Here is an 18,059-nt window from a genome sequence, read left to right on the forward strand (position 1 = left end):
AAGGGCAGTGTGTGAAAAGGATGGAGCTCTGGAAATGGTAGTCAATGGATCTGACAGGTTCTTTCTTTAGAGCTGTCCTTTGTTTTGGATCTTTGATCAATTCTAATGAATAGAGACGATATATGTATGATTAATGGTTATTCTCGATTTTCCTGAGGGGCTTCTCAAGGCCTTTATTTTTTCTCGATTTTTTTTAAGTTTAGTTTAGTTTAGTTTAAACTGTCTTTGTTTTTAGTAATTAGTAATTAGTCCTACATTTACCAACAGTAGCTTCGAAATGACTAACTTGTCCTCTATCGTTTCGTCTTTTACCTTTTTATTGTCCCCAACTGGCAAAGGCACAGGCTTTTGGCGGCACGCGAGCTCCACTCCAGTGTTGCTCTTCCAGATCCAGCTCTACCCAAAAGTGACCATTCTCCTCCCCCTTCTCCTGCTATTTTTTGCTCCCCCGCTCCACTTCCTCTTCCACTCTCCCCACCTCTGCGGCATGAGCAAGGGCTACCAAGGATGGAGCTCCGAGAGAGTTCCACTTCCCTCGAGCACCAGCAGAGGTTACAGAAGCAACGGCGTGGTTCTACCTTTAACCAATGGAAGGGCATTGCCATCGAAATGGGAGGACGCGGAGAAGTGGATCCTTAGCCCACTTTCCGGTGATGGAAACGGAAAGCTATCTTTCCCGCCGCCGCACCACCGAAGGCCCAAGTCCAAGAGCGGGCCGCTGGCCCAACCGGCTGGAATCAACGGCTTATACCCGTCGAATTCCCCGGTCTTGCCGTGCTTCGACCGCGCCGGGGCCGGGAATTTCGCGGTGGGCTCGCCATTCTCGACTGGGGTTATGGTGCGGCGAGGTAGTAAAGAGAGTGGAAGAGGTGGCGGTGGTGGCAGTGGAGGGGAGAATGGGGAGCCTTGTATAGTTAGGTCAACGAGCTTGTATGGGTGGTCGGATGTGCTGATCGAGTCGTCTTCCTCGTTGCCTAGCTCCCGAGGTACTACTCAAGGTTGTGGATTAATTTTTCTTTCCTCTTAATTTCTTATTTGGCATCTGGTAACTGCTTCTTGTAGATTGAGATATTACAATGATTTATATAGACTAGAGAAAATCCATGTGATGTTGATAGCTTTGTAGCTAAGATCTACAAAAGGGTAACACTAGATGGTAACACACACAAGAAACAGCACATATAGTCTTTTACTATTTGAAAAGAAAAGTTTTATTTTTCGCTTCGTAGGAGTATTAACATGAATGATTGGAAATGCTATGAACTATTTAAAATAATTTTGTCATGTGATATCATTATTTTGTTCCTGGTACCTCTGTATCAGTAGTCATCTGGAGATCAGTAGTCATCTGGAGGTGGTTTTTCCGTGAAAGCCCTTCTTTGTTTGATGGAGTTTTCAGCATCCTTAATTTCTGACCTTTTACCTAATTGGTCTTTGATTCGATTTTGCAGATGAGGAAATTGAAACTACAAGAGAAGGGCCTGTGATTCTAACGAAGGATGTGGCGACACAAATGAGCTCCGAGGGAAGTACTCCAACAGAGAGGCTTTCCTTTTCCCATTCACCTTCAGTCTATCCCATTGCAGAGCTGGAGAGTCAGTTTTCAAAGCTTGAAGTCAGAGATGTGCAGGTAGATGATCAGGTGACTGCGACTAGGTGGTCAAAGAGACATGTATCACAGAGCTCTGATAAGCGATCGACAAACATTATAGATTTGATTAAAGGGGCCTTGGAAGCTGAGGCCTCTTCTTGGGAACTAAAGGAAACAGAAAAACGCAGGTCAAAGTAAGCATATCTCTGTTTCATTCTCAGCTTGGTATAATAAATTTGTAATCATCATTATGTAGATATGAATCATTTCTGGGACATGAATTGTTAGACATTAGTACCCTTTAAGAGTCTAAATTGGATACCACTGCCCTGATTTTTAGCTGATAAGATACTATAGAGCATTGCTTCATATATTTTTCTTTTTAATTATCTTATCTTAGCTAAGTCTTCCGTCAGGCCATCTCGTAAAGGTGACTGATCAAGCACTGCTTTTACCAAAAAAATTTAGATTGGACCAACTAGTAATTAGCATTATCTGTGGGAAGTTAAATACGACTTCACCAAATTAAAGGACTATCTGTTCCTATGGTTGTCAAAAGATGTGTTGGACTTCTAAGATTTATACAATCTCTTTTAACAGCTTGAGCATCTCACAAATCAAATTTTAAACTAAACCAAGTTACTGATTAATGTTCAATTAGATTTCATAAAATTTACAAATCTGTAGTTAGGTGCAGTTGAGAAACTGCAGACTTTTATTCTGTGTTTAAAACCTTGATTCCCTTATTGCTTAAAAGGTGTAAGAGAGAGGAAGCAAAGATCACGGCATGGGAGAATCTGCAAAAAGCAAAAGCTGAGGCAGCAATCCAGAAACTAGAGGTATGTCTGTAGTGAATGTTGGGTCTTAGATATGTAGGTTTATCATATATTACTTGTAAAGTGATAAGTGCTTAGCTTTATTGTTGCATTGGGCATTCATTTATTCAAGAAATGTTATACTGCTTCAGATGAAACTTGAAAAGAAAAGGTCATCTTCAATGGACAAAATTCTCAGCAGGCTCAAGTCTGCCCAACAAAAAGCAAAGATGATGCGTACTGCAGTATCTGCTGACCAAGCGCAATATGTTGCTAGGACCAGTAAAAGAATATCATATTTCAGCAAAACTGGCCGAATCAGTAGCTGCTTCATCTGCCAGGCCTTCTAGTATCTTGTGGATTATGCTAGCGGACATCTGTTAATGGTAATCTTCCATATCAATATTCATATAGTCACAAGCTTTAAAGTGCTCGAGTTTTCAGTAAACTGTTGTAATCAATTGGTTTAGATCTATTAGCATCAGATGTCAAACATTATTGACTAGTAAAACCTTATAGCCAGTGTTGCAAGTGCATTTGCTATCTGTTCCCATGATATTGTTGGTATTTTTTGATCTAGGAATAGTTACCTACATAAAAAAGAGTACTTACAGTATGCAGAAATTTACAAAAATGAAGAGTTGTTATTCTTTTTCCGCTCCTTGAGTACCTTGTCAAGTACCATAAGTTCCTCTACCTAGAAGGCTTAGTCTGTTCCTTTCAGAACCACGGAGCTTACTGAATTTCCTTTGTAGCATAATAAAAATATCTTGTAGTTTCTACTTTCTATTTTCTTGACTAATTGAGTCGAGATAGCAACTTGACACTCTTAGAAATACAATTACTTTCAGTTCCCAGTGTTTATTTGTCAGAATTACCATGTACTCTGCTGGTGCATCGCAAGAGTTTTTCTGTTTTTCCTAATGGGAATAAGGAAGTCTGTTCGAAATGTAGGTTCTGATATGCAAAAGGCTCTTCTTTTTTTTTTTTACAAACACTTGTGTGGTAATTCTTTGAATAACAGTGTTTGATCTTAGGAAGAACTTCAATTCATCTTCAAGCTTATAAAAATTTCCAGCCTTCCTGTTTGAATCTGAGACTAGAAGAAAGATTATATATATGGTCCTTACAAGCAGTACAGCCAACTACTAAATGTCTAAATATCAACATGGTGCAACTTCACACCGTGCTTGACTACACAAATTTCTCCAAACTTGTCTTTGTTTGGACAATAACAAAAAGAAGAATAAAGCATTGCTTGAGCTTTATTCTTCTTTTTACTACTCTACAGCATCCTTGACATACCCCTATTTCATGTAACAAAGTAATCAAAATGTACATCAACTCCCGGGAGCAGCAGTTCAGTTGCAGACTTTTCCACTTCCCTGCTGCAGGAATCCCATCTTCATGGGCCTCTCGCCAACATTGCATGCATCACCATCTTCGCATAGCCTTCTCTTTCTCCTCTCGGCCTTTAGAAGTACCCCAAAGAGCTTAAGACACCCCTCCTCTTCTTTTCCGTTTACGTCCTCCTCCTCCTTTATTGCCACCTTTGCGTCTTCTTCCATCAGACTCCGGAAATCTAGCTCCTTGACGTCGACGAACTTGGAGAGGAAACCGAGGAGCTCTTCGCAATGCTGCTTCACCTGCTCCAGCTCCGCGCTCAAGGCCTGGTTGTCTCTCCTGAGCTGCACGTTTTGGATGGTCAAGTCGACGAGGATTTGGGATGACGGCGGCGGCGGAGGGGAGGAGGTGGAGGAGGAGCTGTGGACCTCGCCGGAGTTGGTGGTGGACGAAGGAGGAGGAAGAGAAGGAGACTGGTCGTAGATGCCGGTTTTTCCTGCATGAGGGGATTGGGACGGCGCCGCTGCTGCCTTACGGCGGCGGATATCGGCGAGGACGCTTTGCTCTCCACGCCGGAAGTTCTCGTTTGCGAACTCCCACCGATCTGGCACCACTTTCCGGAATCCCTGCACAGGGACAGATTTGAGTTGAGCTGCAAAAATACATTGGTTGCAGGAAAAGTTCTGCAGATAATCGCTTAGGATTGCTCATGGACGCAAATTAATCTCCAATCATTTTAGACAGAGGAACCTAGTTTTAGACTCTGATCGCATACACTAAAAAGATGAATACAAGAGGTTAAAGAATCTAACTATTCTACGAGGGTTCACGCCAAGCCCAACCCAAAGCTTAATCGGGCTGGGTCAAGTGGCCCAGGCGACCCAGAATTACTTGAATCAACACCAGTCCCACCTTAAACAGTTGGCGTGGCTGGTAGACTGGTAGTAATCTTATCACCCGAATGACACAGATACAACCAAAAAAAAAAACCCCACCATTTATGGGAATGTTATGACGTGCCAAATACGTTTTGATGTTGCGTCCTTGATGCATCACAAAAATCTGGAACGGCATTTTTCAGTTTAAGGGCGACAATTAGTCTTGTACTTATCTTAATTGCAAGACATCCTTGGTTCGCCTGCAGCCTCCACTGCAGCAATTTCCTGCATCTGGATGCTTCGGCAACGAAATTATTGCAGAGAACACCCTACCCTAACTATCTATTTCAGTTGCAAATCACATCTTCATTTTCCCCGACTGAAATAGATTAAGTTAAGCTTATCTTAGTCGGCAGCTATGGTTAAATTCTCTCAAAAGACCTTATACGCAAATCTCCCCCTTTTATTCCATATTTTTTTTCCCAATCTTAACTAGCTGCCAAGTATACCGACAGCAAGAACTTCCTGCAGTCGGTACTGTAGACGATCTGCTGCACATCCTTACAATTCCTTCACTTTCTTCAACCACCCATAGAGAAAATAAAACCACACCAACTTCACGAAGCTACCTAAAACAGCCCTCCTCTAAGGGAAAACAAAATCCTAACTAATTAAAACTTCAGCTCCAATCTAATTCAAACGCTAAAAGATCTCGAGAAAGAAAGAAAGGAATAGAGGAGCTACCACTTACATAGGTGTTAAGCTGACGAACGAAGGAGGAGAAATTATTGTGCTTAAAGTGAGCTGGTAAAAGATCGCGGGCGAATTCCACCGGCTTCCAGACGATGAACGACCTCCCCATCTCCCCCCACGATATCACCTCGTCCGTCTCCGCGTCCTCCACCATCTGATACGTCTTCAACAAGAACGGCGCCGGGGCCGACATCCTCCCTGCCCCGCCGTTACCTTTTTGCCTCATCATATCTACAAATAAGGAAAAGGAAAAGAAAGAGAGACAGAGAGAGAGTGAGAGAGAGAGAGAGAGAGAGAAGAGATTGATAACAAATTCGTTTGCTTCTCTATATCACAACGAAATCGATATTTTGGCTTTCTCTTGCAAGAAGAAGAAGAAGCAGCATAGCTTTCTAGATACGCGCTTTATAAGGAAGTGAGTCCTGAGGATTTTGGGTGGGGAGTCGTGACTTCCAAACAGAAGAAGCTTCCTACGGATGCCTCACGTACCGAGATGCTGGTGGGACACGTGCCGGTCATCCGGTAGTTATTACTCCCGCTTCGCACGCCTTTTTTTTTATTGGGGGCGGCTCCAAAAGGGAGATATTGACCAAATTAGACAATTTTAAAGTTTAAATAGATTAAACCCCCATACTTAATATCGAAATCACCTCTGCCAAATGCTCGATTTTTACAAAAACTCTCTCAATATTTTTTTAGGTTTCTACGAAGATCCTCTAAATTTTACTGTTAATGTACTTTAATATAACTGCCAAGTAACTTGATTCGTCTAATTTTTTAAATAGTGACATTAAAATTTTTTAAAATTTAGATGAGTTATTATAACCTAAAAAAATTTAAATACTAATATAAAAATATGAAAAAGTTTTATAAATTGTATGTTATTCTTCGTACTATCTCCTTCAAATTTTACTTCTATATATTTTCTACTGAATCTTTAATATTTTTTTAATACGAAACACTGATATAATCGGCATTATATTTTTGGCTGTATAAAATACTGAACGTTTTAGTATTTTACGTCGCACTAATCCATTTTAATAATAACTTTAGTATTAAGTTTAAGATATAATCTATTTGGAAAATTAAGTTTTAAAAGAGGGTTAGTTTGGTAAAAAACAATGCGACACGGTGCCTTGGCGGCTTCTAGAGTCTTTCGGAAAGGGGTGAGAGGGGAGTTATCTGACACCAAGGAAAAGGTTTTAAAAAGAACTGGATGGAAAGCAGAGATTGAGAACTGCACCTAACGCACCCTTCTTTTCTCTCCCTTTCTCTCTCGGTTGTTTTGCATATAGACCCCTACAAAATTCTCTATTTTAACGTAGATATTTGGAGAGGGTGTATACATGCAAAATACCGACTTTAGAGGGTGTATATGAGAAAAGAAAAATCTGTCCATCGATGAGAGAGGTCTGAGTCTGACGGATTTAGGAGTAGATTTGTGGAAAAGCGACTGATTTGGCGAGTAGCATTTTTGACTTTGGTTTCTTCCATCGTTCTTCTGTCCACCTGGGTTTAATAAAAAGTAACAGCTCTTTTTAGATACGAAGATCTTCTAAATTTCATCAATTTTTTAGTTGCTTAGTTTAGACAATCCATAATAACTCTTGTTCATAGAAAAGGTACCTACGAACTTCTATCGTTCCATACATTAGATAAGTAGGCCGACATCACCGATTAGAAAAAGAAAAACAGATGTTTTGTCTAAATGAACAGATAAAATAAAATAAGAGTGGAATTTTTAAAAAAAATATACTTTACTTGCTATTTTGCCAAAATTCAAAGCCCATCTCTTTAAATGATTCCACCCATCTTCATTTATTTCTCCCATGAGATAGCGTTTGATTCCTGATCTATATAATATCCGTCAAGCGCTGGGTTACTCTGACCGAATCATACGAGTATAGAAAATAAAAAATAAAAAAATAAATCTTTTAAACTCGAAGAAGAGAATGATGTCACGTTTGATTGCCTCAAAGCTCTCATGTTTTTGCCAAATTTTGATCGAGTCCTGTAGACTGTAGTCATCTCAAATAGTTGACTACTATGTTTTCATCTCTCCTTCTAAAATTATGCTACGGATTTTTTAATTTCTGTAGTGCCGTACGATTCTATAATTTTGAAATAGACATTCCTAATTGGACCCTTTCATATATATATATATATATAATCAAGATGCAGGTGGGAAAACGAGTTAGAATTATAGTAGGTAAGCAATTAAAATCAAGTCAAAGAGAAAAAAAGCTATCCACACAGTTATCCGGTTAGATAATTTGTCTCTCTATGTATATTCTGTCAATTTCACTATTTTCTAATAAAATTGAGATTTTTATAGAAAATGCCAAAGAAATAAATATCAAATATCATAATCACCAATCTGTTCTTCAAACTATCATAAGTTACGGTCAAACGATTAAAATCATTGATAGCTTCGCCTCTGTATTAATTACTTAAAATATTTTTAAAAATATCTATTATAGTACAAGAAAAGAAATTATATTTTAAAAAATAATAATTAACGCTCCGAACTCCAAGAAATAAGGGTGACAATTATTTTATTAAAAATATTTCATTATTTAAAAGAATATAGTGGCAATTGTACTGTTTCTAATAGAATTATATATTGAGATGGATCCATCACAAATTTTTCTTTAAGATTCACCTGGTATTTTATTGGAAATTAATCTCTCTCCTTTCAATTGCTTGAAACCTGCCTAGCAAAAAAATTCAAACAATTTGGTGGGTAAATCAACATCCCCTGTTGCATTCTCTTGTCTTGCGTGAGACTTCCTCTGCTTCTATGCACGACTTGACAATATTATAAACCGCTAAACCCAAAGGGAAGTACGCTTAACCGTAACCCTAGTGGTACCAAATTCCCTTTCCCTTGTGGGTCACCATTGGCGGTGGTTAAATCCTTGAGAAAAAAAGAAAATTCTCCTTTGACTTCTGCAATGAAATTTTTGTCCAATTGAGAAGATGTCTCACACCTCCATCCAGTTGTAGTAATTTAATCACTAAAATGGGAATTACCAGTTGTTTGTTGGGTCTTCATTGTTAGTAGTTGACATAAAACTTTTGTAGATTGATTTAAGATATCTTATGTGGGCATTTGTATAAGAAAAAATAGCCTTAAAATAGCTAACATAGGCTCTTATTATGAAAAATAAATACATATAGTTTGAGGAGCCCAATCTAGTGAGTTTTAATAACCCTTATGTTACCCAGTGGCAACCTAAGTAGATCAATAATTAATATATGATTCCAACAAAACTACCCAACTAATATCACTTAACCACCAGCATAAATGGTTGAGATATTTATTCTCTTATTCCAAATTAAATTTCAAGCCCCTAATCCAATTGTTCAGCCTCATTATCAGGATTAAATTTCAACCCCTGAGTCAGGTTGACCACACACCAGAGAAGTAATCGTAGAATAATATATATACTTCATTTCTGGAGCACCAAGTCCTTGAAACATTCAAGGTCTTAGCTCGAATCATTTCATGTTGAAAGAAAGAAGAGAAAACCAGAATGGCTAAATGAGATATTTAAACGAGTACAAGTTGCATCACCATTATACTTTAGGGGTTGTTCTCCAATGATTTAGATGTCAAACGAAGAAAACGTCGCAAGAACGCAAGGAGACAAACGCAATTCAACTAAGGACTTTTTCCCCGTCACTTGAGATACGTTCTGGGCCATAATAAATCATTATGTTCAATAACCATACTTGGGTTAACAAATCATCATCACTCGCACAAATTATTCTAGACTAGTGGCTGATTTAGAAACAGGAAGGTAGAAATTATAGTACAACAAAAATACATACAGGAATGGATTATAACACATCAATTTTGCAGGAACTTCAGAATAGAAACAACTTTGTAACCTCATTTGTAGATGTGCTACAGTCTCCCGTTGATGAACATTTTTGAACGCTCAAAACCAATAGAGAGATCCAGCTTCCAAGTTGCAGGAAGCCTGTACTGCTCTGTAATTTCATTCTTCTACTAGAATTGGAGTCATTTTGATTCCAATTTATCAGTACCTAGTGATAGGATTGCGTTCTCAGATGCAGTTACCTGAAAAAGAATTGAGGTGAATTCAGGACTACCTTGAGAACCATCTCATATGCACACAAAATTTCACGCCAATGGAAGTTAAAAAGAAAAAAAGAATACCCAGGTATCATGCATCTTTCGCCGCAGGACTGTCCGAAGTTCTCGGTCTTTTCCTTTTGCTTGATCCACTCAGCTTTACTCCTGAACTCTTGTCTACAAAATTCTGATCCGACACCTCTGCGAGTATTCCAATTTTCACCCATTTTGAAGAACTAAATGTGTGCTAAATATTGCAACAAAATCATGCATCTGCACAAATTATTGTAATTTGGGCATCCTAATCATGTAAGAGACTCGATAACTCATGTCGTTCTAAAGGAAAGATCAAATAGTACTAAAATGTGCAGTAGAGATTGTTTTCCAATCAATGCTCACACAGGAATCCTCCATAACATACAGATATGCTGGTCATAAGAATTTGTAAATGCATGCTACCTGATGGCCTTCTGGATAACTTTGAGGATCTAAAAATCTTCTTGAACTATTTCCACATCTATAAGCTAACCAAAACTAAGAAAACCTACAGCTTACCCCTCGCCCATCCATCACATGAGAAAAGACCAAATGCTTATGGTGTGTTTGGTTGCAGAAGAAATTGGAATGATCACTTTATACCGATTGTTTCTTGTTGCTATTGTATAACATATATTAGGCACGATACTTCAACCACACAAATAGAAGACATAAAAGGAACATATCTTTCTTTCCAGGATATATGAAAAAATATATATAGAAAAATAGACTAGAAATTTATTTTACCTCTATTGCTTCCAATCGAATCTTGGAAGTACATCTGAGAACAGGTAGCTCTAGGAAGATTTGCGGTTACAAGTTCTTCTGTGTGCGTCTCGCTTCCATAGTTCACAACTTTACTGGTTGTATGTGTAGCACCAGCTTCCTCTGAAGATTTCACGATTTGATCCATGCAAATTAAAGGTGATCTAAAATGTTGGATCCATGGATTAGTAGCTAGAGCAACCCCATCCCTAACCCCTTCAAAGGAAGGGTTCGCCCAGAAACCATCACTGAGTACTTTGAACTATAACAGAGATTTTTCAGATGGTGAGAAAAGCTTTGGATGAAGTTGACATACTTAAAAAAAGAGATAACTGATGTAGTTCCGGTACCTGGCCAGAGCTTGGCTTGTTAGTGCGTGATGTCGATGGCTTCTCCTTTTCGATAATCGGCAGCAAATGTAGCAAATCGTTCGAGCAGTAGTTGCTATGGTATAATTGACTTATAAATGATGCTTCTATGGAATTAAGATATAGGTTGTGCTTCTCGTCAGTCCATTCAGTGGACATCGGTTCTATTTCCTGAGAACCATATTACACAGATATCTTTGTGAGCCATTTCATCATGAATATCTGGAAGACACACCAATTAGAAAGTCACACAAAATAGGTAAGACATTCCCTTAGAAGACTAAATACTCGTCAGAGTAAAATGTTAGTCAGGTTTAGACAATAAATTGACAAGCTTGTCAATAATGTATCTATTTGTTACATATCAGTTAAGACAATATGTCAGGTAGACAGACATTTACTAGTCAGAATTTATGCAATAGACAAAGAGCTATATATATAATACTAAATGAGAAATCACTTCACCAAGAAAAGAGGACACCAAGAAAATCATGATTAGTATGAATCTGCATAAACAAACATAAGTAATGCTATGTTAAAATAAGAATATTCATTCTAAAATGTCATGCTAAGCTATTTAACTTGGCCAGTTTATGAACACTGCACCTTAATGGGTCTTCTGTCGAATATAAAAAAATTGAGGTAAAGGAGAGACAGCTAAAACTACAAAGAAAAAAAAAAAACTCTTATTGTACAACTAATTTGTGTAACTTCTCACACTATACTATAAGAACCCTCTTCCACTTCAGCATCTTCTCGATACCATATGATTAAAATTCATTCCAACATGAGGAGAGTCAAAAGAAGCTTCAAATGAGATGGGGATGCACACACCGAAAGACAAATGTGCTTCAGTTACATAGACAATAATCCTCTGTTATGCCACTAGTACTAGATCCAATTTCAATAAATCAACACTAGAACTTTTCATGTACTCACAAAAAATAAAACCTTCCAATCTGCAGCAGCTAAGCTATATCGTATATTAAATTATATTTCTGAACTTGGTTGAATAAAGAGTCTGAGAAGAACTAAAATATCTGAACTCAATTCTTTTCTGCCTCACCTTTTTCCCAATCCTAATAGCTTTCATTGCTCCATTCATAAAGAAAGTGTAAAACCATGATGGTAGACAAAAGAACAACTGCAGTTGGTAAGAGTTGGTGAACAAATAACTAATCAAATTTCTGACATTGGTTACCTAAATTGCTAAATAAAAAAATTATCCAATGTCTTTGAAAGTTAACATGAGAGAACCACAAACCAAAGCTCTTTGTTAGTTTAATTTTAACCTTTTTTTAATAAAATTGAGTGACAAGAGAGTACCCAACTACAAACATCTACCACACCAACAAATCAAATTCATTTCCCCTCTAAAGTTCTTATTCGACAAACAAAAGTAAAATTTGCTGCAATAACCCATAGAAATTTATCTAAGACAAGAGGAATAAGCTTCCACTACCCTCATCCGGCTCTCCTCACTGGCGCGTATTCCGAGGTCGCTTTGCTGCATGGCAGAGAGCTCCCTCTCCGACACCAAAACCGGGATTGCATCCATGGCATCAGCCATCCTATCCAGGAACAAGAATTACAACTTAAAATTTAGAGAAGAGAGAAAGAAGAGAGAGAGCAGAAGCTCGGTGAGGGAAGTGGGGAGGAGAAAAGGGAAGAAAATGGTTTACCTTAACTCGCCTAACTCGAAACACGTAGCACGAACTTTACACGTGGCAATGCGAGGCCCCTAACACGGAATACTGTCAATAACATGGTTTGGCAGAAGCCAAGATATTTTTGGGACTACGCAGGGGAGTAAATTGGTTGTATCTAAGATTACATCATTATTGAAGATAACAGAGGAACAAAAAACGATAACAAAGACTGGAAGTTGTGCAGTTTGATCTTTAGCCAATAAGTCGAAGAAAGGCATCAAAACGGAGTAAAGACTGGAATGTTGTCGGAAGAGTGCAATGTAGACTTGCAAAGGATGGAGAATTTTCTTGTCCTTCTACTTTCTTTTTGGGTTTCCGATCTAAGTATTATTTAAAATTTTTAATCATCATTTATATGCTTTTTTAATGCTAAGCTCGATGTACCGTAAGCATCACTCAAGTTGTAAGGATTTGTTCAAAGGGTCGACATTATATTTTTACTCTGTGAGTTGTAGGCTATTTTCTTTATCTCCCCTTGTTTCATGGAATTGTTGCCTATGGCTTTCCCTTAAGAAAAGAAATCCATCCAAATGATACATAAAACAATACAATCTAATGAAAATAAAATAAAAAATCCACTATTGAAACTTGATACCTAATTCCATACATGTCCATCATACTTTGTCCAATCCATGACATCACATATAATAGTATAAATATAGCACGATTAAAAAAATAAAAGAATAAAAAAACAAACAAACAAACAAACAAACTGCAGTGCTTTGTAGATGAACAGAAAAGTCCCTGAAGTTTCTTCATATTTTTGTCTTGCATTTCCAAGGATACATTTGAAAGGAGGAGATAGGAGGAAAATGTAAAGATAACAACGGTAAACCAAGTTAGTCGGCAGGTCAGGGACTCGAAGGCTTTTCAAACTCTCTTTTTTAATACATAATACTATTGTTTATATGCACACAAGGCAATTAGGCATCGCTGCGTCCTCCCTTCTCTTTTTCTCATCTCGGTAACTTTACCGCCGAGTTCAGCAACCATGGCGCACGGACCAAGCAACCACCTGAGCCCACTGCTTCAGCCTCGCCTTCATCGCCTCTGGGTTGTCACCTTCACATTAGGATTTCAAAGTCGCATTAGTTTCTAGGCAATTTATATTTCACACACGAGATCTCTGATTTGGATTTTATGCTCGGAAAACATCACAGGCTAACATAAAGATATCAAAAGAAATATTCCATTAGAATCAAATCATATCTTGAAACCCTAAAACTTATATACGTCCTAAACTTTTGAAATCATCAAAATATAGGGCGGGGCGTGAAAGTTTATTTTGCAGCATTTGATGAACGAAAGTTGTTTTATGTGATAGAAATAGTTACGGGCATTTATTTGTAAAACTAAGCTTCCAAACTCAATCATGGACGCGAGAACGAGCGGATATCCTACCACCTAAATAATAAGAAAACAGCGATTCTTCTATCCTACCTGGAGAGAAGATCGAGATGGGGCTCCCAGCCGGCGAGCCAACGGACGACGAGGAGGCCGAATCCAACGGCGAGGTTCCAGCGGCGGGGTAGCTCCGGTGCACCGCATAGTACAAATCAAGCGCCGGAAACGTCTCCGCCAACCTCTTCCCGCAGCAATCGGAGTCGAACGCGAATCCGAGATCCATGCACCCGCGCAGCTCGTCGATATCCTCGTCGGTGACGCTCCGGATCCGGATCCCCCTCCGGTCGCGGTGGAGCCCCTTGCGGCGGATCCAGGTCTCGTCCCGCTCCGAGTCCGGCGACCACGACCGCTGCTTGAGGAGGCCCCCGAGCCTAGGGTTAGCGTTGGGATCCGACATGGATTAGGGATCCGAGCTACCCCCACCGCCCCCCCAAGCGGATGGGGGAGCTTATGGTGTTAGAGGGGGGGTAAAAGGGGAATTTGGGAATTGGAGGGGAGGAGAGAGCTGGGGGGCTTTTTAAAGGGCTGAGGGAGAGATGGGGAAAGGAGGAGGGGTTGGCTTTCGGTTGGTCCGCTTCATGATTTGGTGTAGGTTTATACTATAATAACGTGATTAGCATAATGGTTCTTTTCTGGAAGGTAAATAATTGAGCACTTACAAGGAAAGATTTGTTCGAAGTAACGGCAATTTCGGCACATGATTGTTGGGGTAATTGGTCTCCAGTGCTTATTTGGTTGGACTGCTATGAGATTGGAAGGGAAGGTGAGTTTATATGGATTCAATTGCATTCATTGGGATGAGTTGGCATGATGATTAATGGGAAGGTTTGAATTTGTACTCTACTTCTCTGGGAGAGAAAATAAGACATAATCATTTTTTTAATAATTTTTCTTTTCATTTGTTTTGAATAAGAAAAGTTTTACTCTGAAGAACGAAAAGCAAAGACATTGGAATATTGGATGCACTCAAAAGTGTACACTCAACATTCCTCTTATATTTAAATTTTATTTATTCTAAATAATAAAATAAAGTTTGAAGAAGTGTACACTTATAAAATTTGAATGTTTCATTAACACGCAAAGGGAAAGGTCACTCGAGTTTTTAAGAGCTTCTACAGTGGAAGAATGGAAATTAATATTTTGAGAGATTACTTGAATGAATTGTATAGGTTTCACTTTTTTTTTGTAATTTTTTTAAAAGAGAAGTGAAAATTTTATTGCTGCGTGAGTGTGAGGTTTTTTTTTTTCTACGGTCGATAGTAAATTTTTCGATTGCAGTCTCTCTGTTTAGGGAGTCTTTTTCTCACCATTGTTGATGCTTTTTTCCTTCTCTGGCCTTAAATTGATAATTAGAATTAATCTGCCCATGCACGACCTAAGCCTGATTTGGGTCTTGCTTGTCCATAGCCAAAGTCCGATTTGGGTTTGTCTTGACCAAACCTGATATGGTAATAAGTGGCATGGGCAAGTATTTGTCCATTGACCCTCTATGCATGCTTATGGTTTAACCCATTATGCATATCTATTTTCATAATTTTTTAGTCTCGTATTATATATTTGGTAAATTGAATATAATGTAAGTATGTTCCTACAAAAATAACTAAAATATATACATGGAGGCCTAGCTTCTTCCTCACTCTCCTTTATGTTCTATTTGTGCAGCTGTTGTTGCTGTGAGGAAGGTCGATTAGCCATGAGCTGAGTCTTTCCCCTTTTCACTAGGTCTACTCATCGCTCGCCTCAGGTCAGCAACCCACTATGCCTCTCGTGGGTTGGGTATGACTATGTTTTCAGAGTCGATGCAACCAGCTCAAGGTTCCGTCACTACAAGGCTTAACCAATGTTCTATTTCATGTTGTTTGTGTTTGCTTTACCATGTGGGTTGTGATTAGTAAATGGTTGTTGCTTTAGTTGCATGCTATCTTGGTTATCGTGGTTTGTCTATTTTAGTTTTTTTTAGCAAGTTGTGGTGTTAGGTTTTTAAGAGCTTGGCGAAGCTGTGAGATGTTGACCCACTTAACCCTGTATTTTTCTTTAGGGTGTTGTTTACGTCAGTCAAGATGGAGACTTGTTTTAATATACATCCGCCCTCATTCTTCTCTCTCTTTTACCATGAGAGTTTGTATTGTTATTATTTTTTTATTGTTTACTTTATATTTCAGCCAAGTGTGGGACTTGTTTTATCTTTTTTTTTTCTTTTATAATTGAGGAATCAAACAAGCTGTAAATGAAATCTTATTCTACATACTTTTCTCATAATAATAATAATAATAATAATAATAATAATAATAATAATAATAATAATAATAATAATAATATATAAAATAGAGAGAAATAAAAATTTAATGATATTCTACTAAATACTAATACCATTAAAATTTGAACCCGGATATCGTCATACAATATAAGCTCCAAATAAATAAAGTCCATAGCTCATTATAATAAAAGTTGTTAATTACTGGTCTAACTCTTACATTAATTCAAAGTTGCACAATTAGGAGGTAACTTAGTCAAATGGGAACCCGTATATTTGGGAATAACAACACCCAACTTTAGACATTGCTGAACGTGGTCCAGAAAACCTAAATCCCCACTTGTCTTTAATATGAGGTAGAAGACACGCTATCTGATCATGCGAACTTTGTTTCCACCATAAGCAAGTGCTCTCCATTATTGACAACTTGTATCTACACCAATAGTGACATCTTGTTGCTGTATAATCTTGCAAATTATGGCCTTGGAGAATCCAACGAGGCATATATATATATATATATATATATATATATAGGCTAATTGAAAACTCATCAATGTTAAGTTAATAGAGGTCAAAGATTACGATACTGAGACCCTTCTTTTAAACATATTACGAGCCCATAGATTAATCATTTACTAAATAAAAGAGTTAACTTTTAATTATAAACAGATAAAACTTAATCACTAAGCTAAGCTATAGTAACTCTTCAATTGCCGAGTAGTACAATGTTGATCAAGATCTATTTATTAATTGATATCTTTTACTTGGACCTTGACATTTCCTCAGTTCAAAGACTTTGTTTTCAGTGTCATTATGCTCATATCGTGCTTAAATCAAAGAAAATGACAACAATTAAATAAGATATAATACTGACCAGTCGACTGCCGAGCTTGGAAGGCAAATAAAGAATATTCCAATGAATATACCTTCGGAAGAGATTATTGATCAGAAAACACCCTGTAAAACTTAGTATCACCATTTGAGGCTCTCACATCAACTTTTACGTTAAGCTCTAATACTTAGGATTGCTTATAATGCCTGCTAAAGATGTCGTTTGATAAGTACGACATTACTAATACAAACTATCTAATATTATGAGTTTAAAAAAAAATACTATGATTGAGAGAAATTACATAATTATGCAGCCGTAGGGAATCTTCATTCATAAAAAAATATATCTTTTTAAACTCAACTACTATAACTGTATGAAGTGGTTTAGATCTCAACGGCTCTCGGATTATTAATTAATTTATATTAAAACAATTCGTTATCAGCAAGAGGACTTATTCTTTAATTATTAATAATGCTTATTTTTATAAATGCATCCCTCGATCGCTCATGGATACTGGACTGCAGTTAATATTCTATTTACTAAGTAGAGTGAGAAATAGTGCTAGTTTTTAATTAATTATAAATCTATAAGCTAATTATAAGCTGGACATATAATTATATATATTTTTTAATTTTTCTACCATGTAGCTGTCCAAAGGTGGGCAAAGGTGGCGTTGGTCCAGCTAAGCCAACTCAATTGTCACGTGTGCATGCCCCGTTAGTTGCCTAGCTGGAGCCAAGCTGGCCCCTCGGTTCGGTTTGGGTGAAGGAGTGGGTATCACGTCGGGTGCAAATAGCTCTTATTATAATATAAGTTAGCTGGCCAACGCCCAAAGTTTGACACACGGCAGGACACGGTGGAGTCGCCGCCGTACGATCTTGTGGGGTCCAAGTCAAGCGTCTTAATTTTTTCATAGAAAAAATTTAATAAACAACTTTAAAAAAAAAAGGATATTTCTAAAATTTTTCACAGTTAAAGGAGTCAAAATGTCATTAAAAAGTAAGTAACTAAAATCTATTTAAAAATAGATAATAGTTTACAGGGTCTCAGTGTAACTATTATTAGCACCCTATCATGTAAGTATTCATTTTAAAAAGGGTGTAATTTATATCGTTGTAGTTATGTACAAATTCAGATTTTGAAAATAATTTTTTATTAATTATTTTGCCATATTATCTATCTTTTGTATAAGAAAATTTTGAACAAGA

The 18,059-nt window shown here is 37.7% G+C and overlaps 4 protein-coding genes across 9 annotated transcripts; 1 reads left to right on the plus strand and 3 right to left on the minus strand.

Moving 5' to 3' along the window:
• Window positions 1–28: 28 nt before the first annotated feature.
• LOC140760214 (uncharacterized) lies at window positions 29–3,158 on the plus strand. Of its 3 annotated transcripts, XM_073097074.1 has the most exons (5): window positions 29–57; window positions 339–998; window positions 1,452–1,785; window positions 2,349–2,430; window positions 2,559–3,157. In XM_073097074.1, the coding sequence occupies exons 1-5, from the start codon at window positions 45–47 to the stop codon at window positions 2,754–2,756; spliced, it is 1,287 nt and encodes a 428-aa protein (XP_072953175.1). In that variant the 5' UTR covers window positions 29–44; the 3' UTR covers window positions 2,757–3,157. The 3 variants fall into 3 exon arrangements, with proteins under 3 accessions (XP_072953175.1, XP_072953173.1, XP_072953174.1); XM_073097072.1 differs by lacking the exon at window positions 29–57 and having other exon boundaries at window positions 263–998; window positions 2,559–3,158; XM_073097073.1 differs by lacking the exon at window positions 29–57 and having other exon boundaries at window positions 263–986; window positions 2,559–3,154.
• Window positions 3,159–3,492: 334 nt separating this feature from the next.
• LOC140760595 (heat stress transcription factor B-1-like) lies at window positions 3,493–5,806 on the minus strand. Its single transcript, XM_073097616.1, has 2 exons — window positions 5,380–5,806; window positions 3,493–4,376 (listed from the first exon to the last, which is right to left on the minus strand). The coding sequence occupies exons 1-2, from the start codon at window positions 5,608–5,610 to the stop codon at window positions 3,768–3,770; spliced, it is 840 nt and encodes a 279-aa protein (XP_072953717.1). The 5' UTR covers window positions 5,611–5,806; the 3' UTR covers window positions 3,493–3,767.
• Window positions 5,807–9,097: 3,291 nt separating this feature from the next.
• Window positions 9,098–12,455, minus strand: LOC140760286 (cold-regulated protein 27-like). 4 transcript variants are annotated; one of them, XM_073097190.1, is made up of 6 exons: window positions 12,335–12,455; window positions 12,115–12,223; window positions 10,635–10,823; window positions 10,267–10,546; window positions 9,568–9,684; window positions 9,098–9,468 (listed from the first exon to the last, which is right to left on the minus strand). In XM_073097190.1, exons 2-5 carry the CDS (start codon window positions 12,220–12,222, stop codon window positions 9,575–9,577), a joined length of 687 nt encoding a protein of 228 aa, XP_072953291.1. In that variant the 5' UTR covers window position 12,223; window positions 12,335–12,455; the 3' UTR covers window positions 9,098–9,468; window positions 9,568–9,574. The 4 variants fall into 4 exon arrangements, with proteins under 4 accessions (XP_072953291.1, XP_072953292.1, XP_072953290.1 ...); XM_073097191.1 differs by lacking the exon at window positions 12,335–12,455 and having other exon boundaries at window positions 9,568–9,670; window positions 12,115–12,296; XM_073097189.1 differs by lacking the exon at window positions 12,335–12,455 and having other exon boundaries at window positions 12,115–12,296.
• A 635-nt stretch (window positions 12,456–13,090) lies between these two features.
• On the minus strand, window positions 13,091–14,318 carry LOC140760122 (uncharacterized). Its single transcript, XM_073096948.1, has 2 exons — window positions 13,802–14,318; window positions 13,091–13,423 (listed from the first exon to the last, which is right to left on the minus strand). Exons 1-2 carry the CDS (start codon window positions 14,160–14,162, stop codon window positions 13,344–13,346), a joined length of 441 nt encoding a protein of 146 aa, XP_072953049.1. The 5' UTR covers window positions 14,163–14,318; the 3' UTR covers window positions 13,091–13,343.
• Window positions 14,319–18,059: the final 3,741 nt, after the last annotated feature.

This window comes from Typha angustifolia, chromosome 5 (genome assembly GCF_048772165.1).
Source record: "Typha angustifolia cultivar Huaian chromosome 5, ASM4877216v1, whole genome shotgun sequence".
In the NCBI taxonomy this organism is placed as follows: Eukaryota; Viridiplantae; Streptophyta; class Magnoliopsida; order Poales; family Typhaceae; genus Typha; species Typha angustifolia.

Bases quoted from the DNA above. Each gene is read 5' to 3' on its own strand.
- LOC140760286 (XM_073097190.1), bottom strand. From the start codon at position 12,222: ATGGCTGATGCCATGGATGCAATCCCGGTTTTGGTGTCGGAGAGGGAG. The intron at 10,824-12,114 runs GTAGTGGAAGCT...TATGGTTCTCAG, and splicing joins GTGAGGAGAGCCGGATGAGG to GAAATAGAACCGATGTCCAC. The intron at 9,685-10,266 runs GTAAAATAAATT...GAATACTCGCAG, and splicing joins TTCGATTGGAAGCAATAGAG to AGGTGTCGGATCAGAATTTT.
- LOC140760214 (XM_073097072.1), top strand. From the start codon at position 278: ATGACTAACTTGTCCTCTATCGTTTCGTCTTTTACCTTTTTATTGTCC. The intron at 1,786-2,348 runs GTAAGCATATCT...ATTGCTTAAAAG, and splicing joins ACAGAAAAACGCAGGTCAAA to GTGTAAGAGAGAGGAAGCAA. The intron at 2,431-2,558 runs GTATGTCTGTAG...ATACTGCTTCAG, and splicing joins CAGCAATCCAGAAACTAGAG to ATGAAACTTGAAAAGAAAAG.
- LOC140760122 (XM_073096948.1), bottom strand. From the start codon at position 14,162: ATGTCGGATCCCAACGCTAACCCTAGGCTCGGGGGCCTCCTCAAGCAG. The intron at 13,424-13,801 runs GTAGGATAGAAG...CCTAATGTGAAG, and splicing joins CATCTCGATCTTCTCTCCAG to GTGACAACCCAGAGGCGATG.
- LOC140760595 (XM_073097616.1), bottom strand. From the start codon at position 5,610: ATGATGAGGCAAAAAGGTAACGGCGGGGCAGGGAGGATGTCGGCCCCG. The intron at 4,377-5,379 runs GTAAGTGGTAGC...GTCCCTGTGCAG, and splicing joins TTCGTCAGCTTAACACCTAT to GGATTCCGGAAAGTGGTGCC.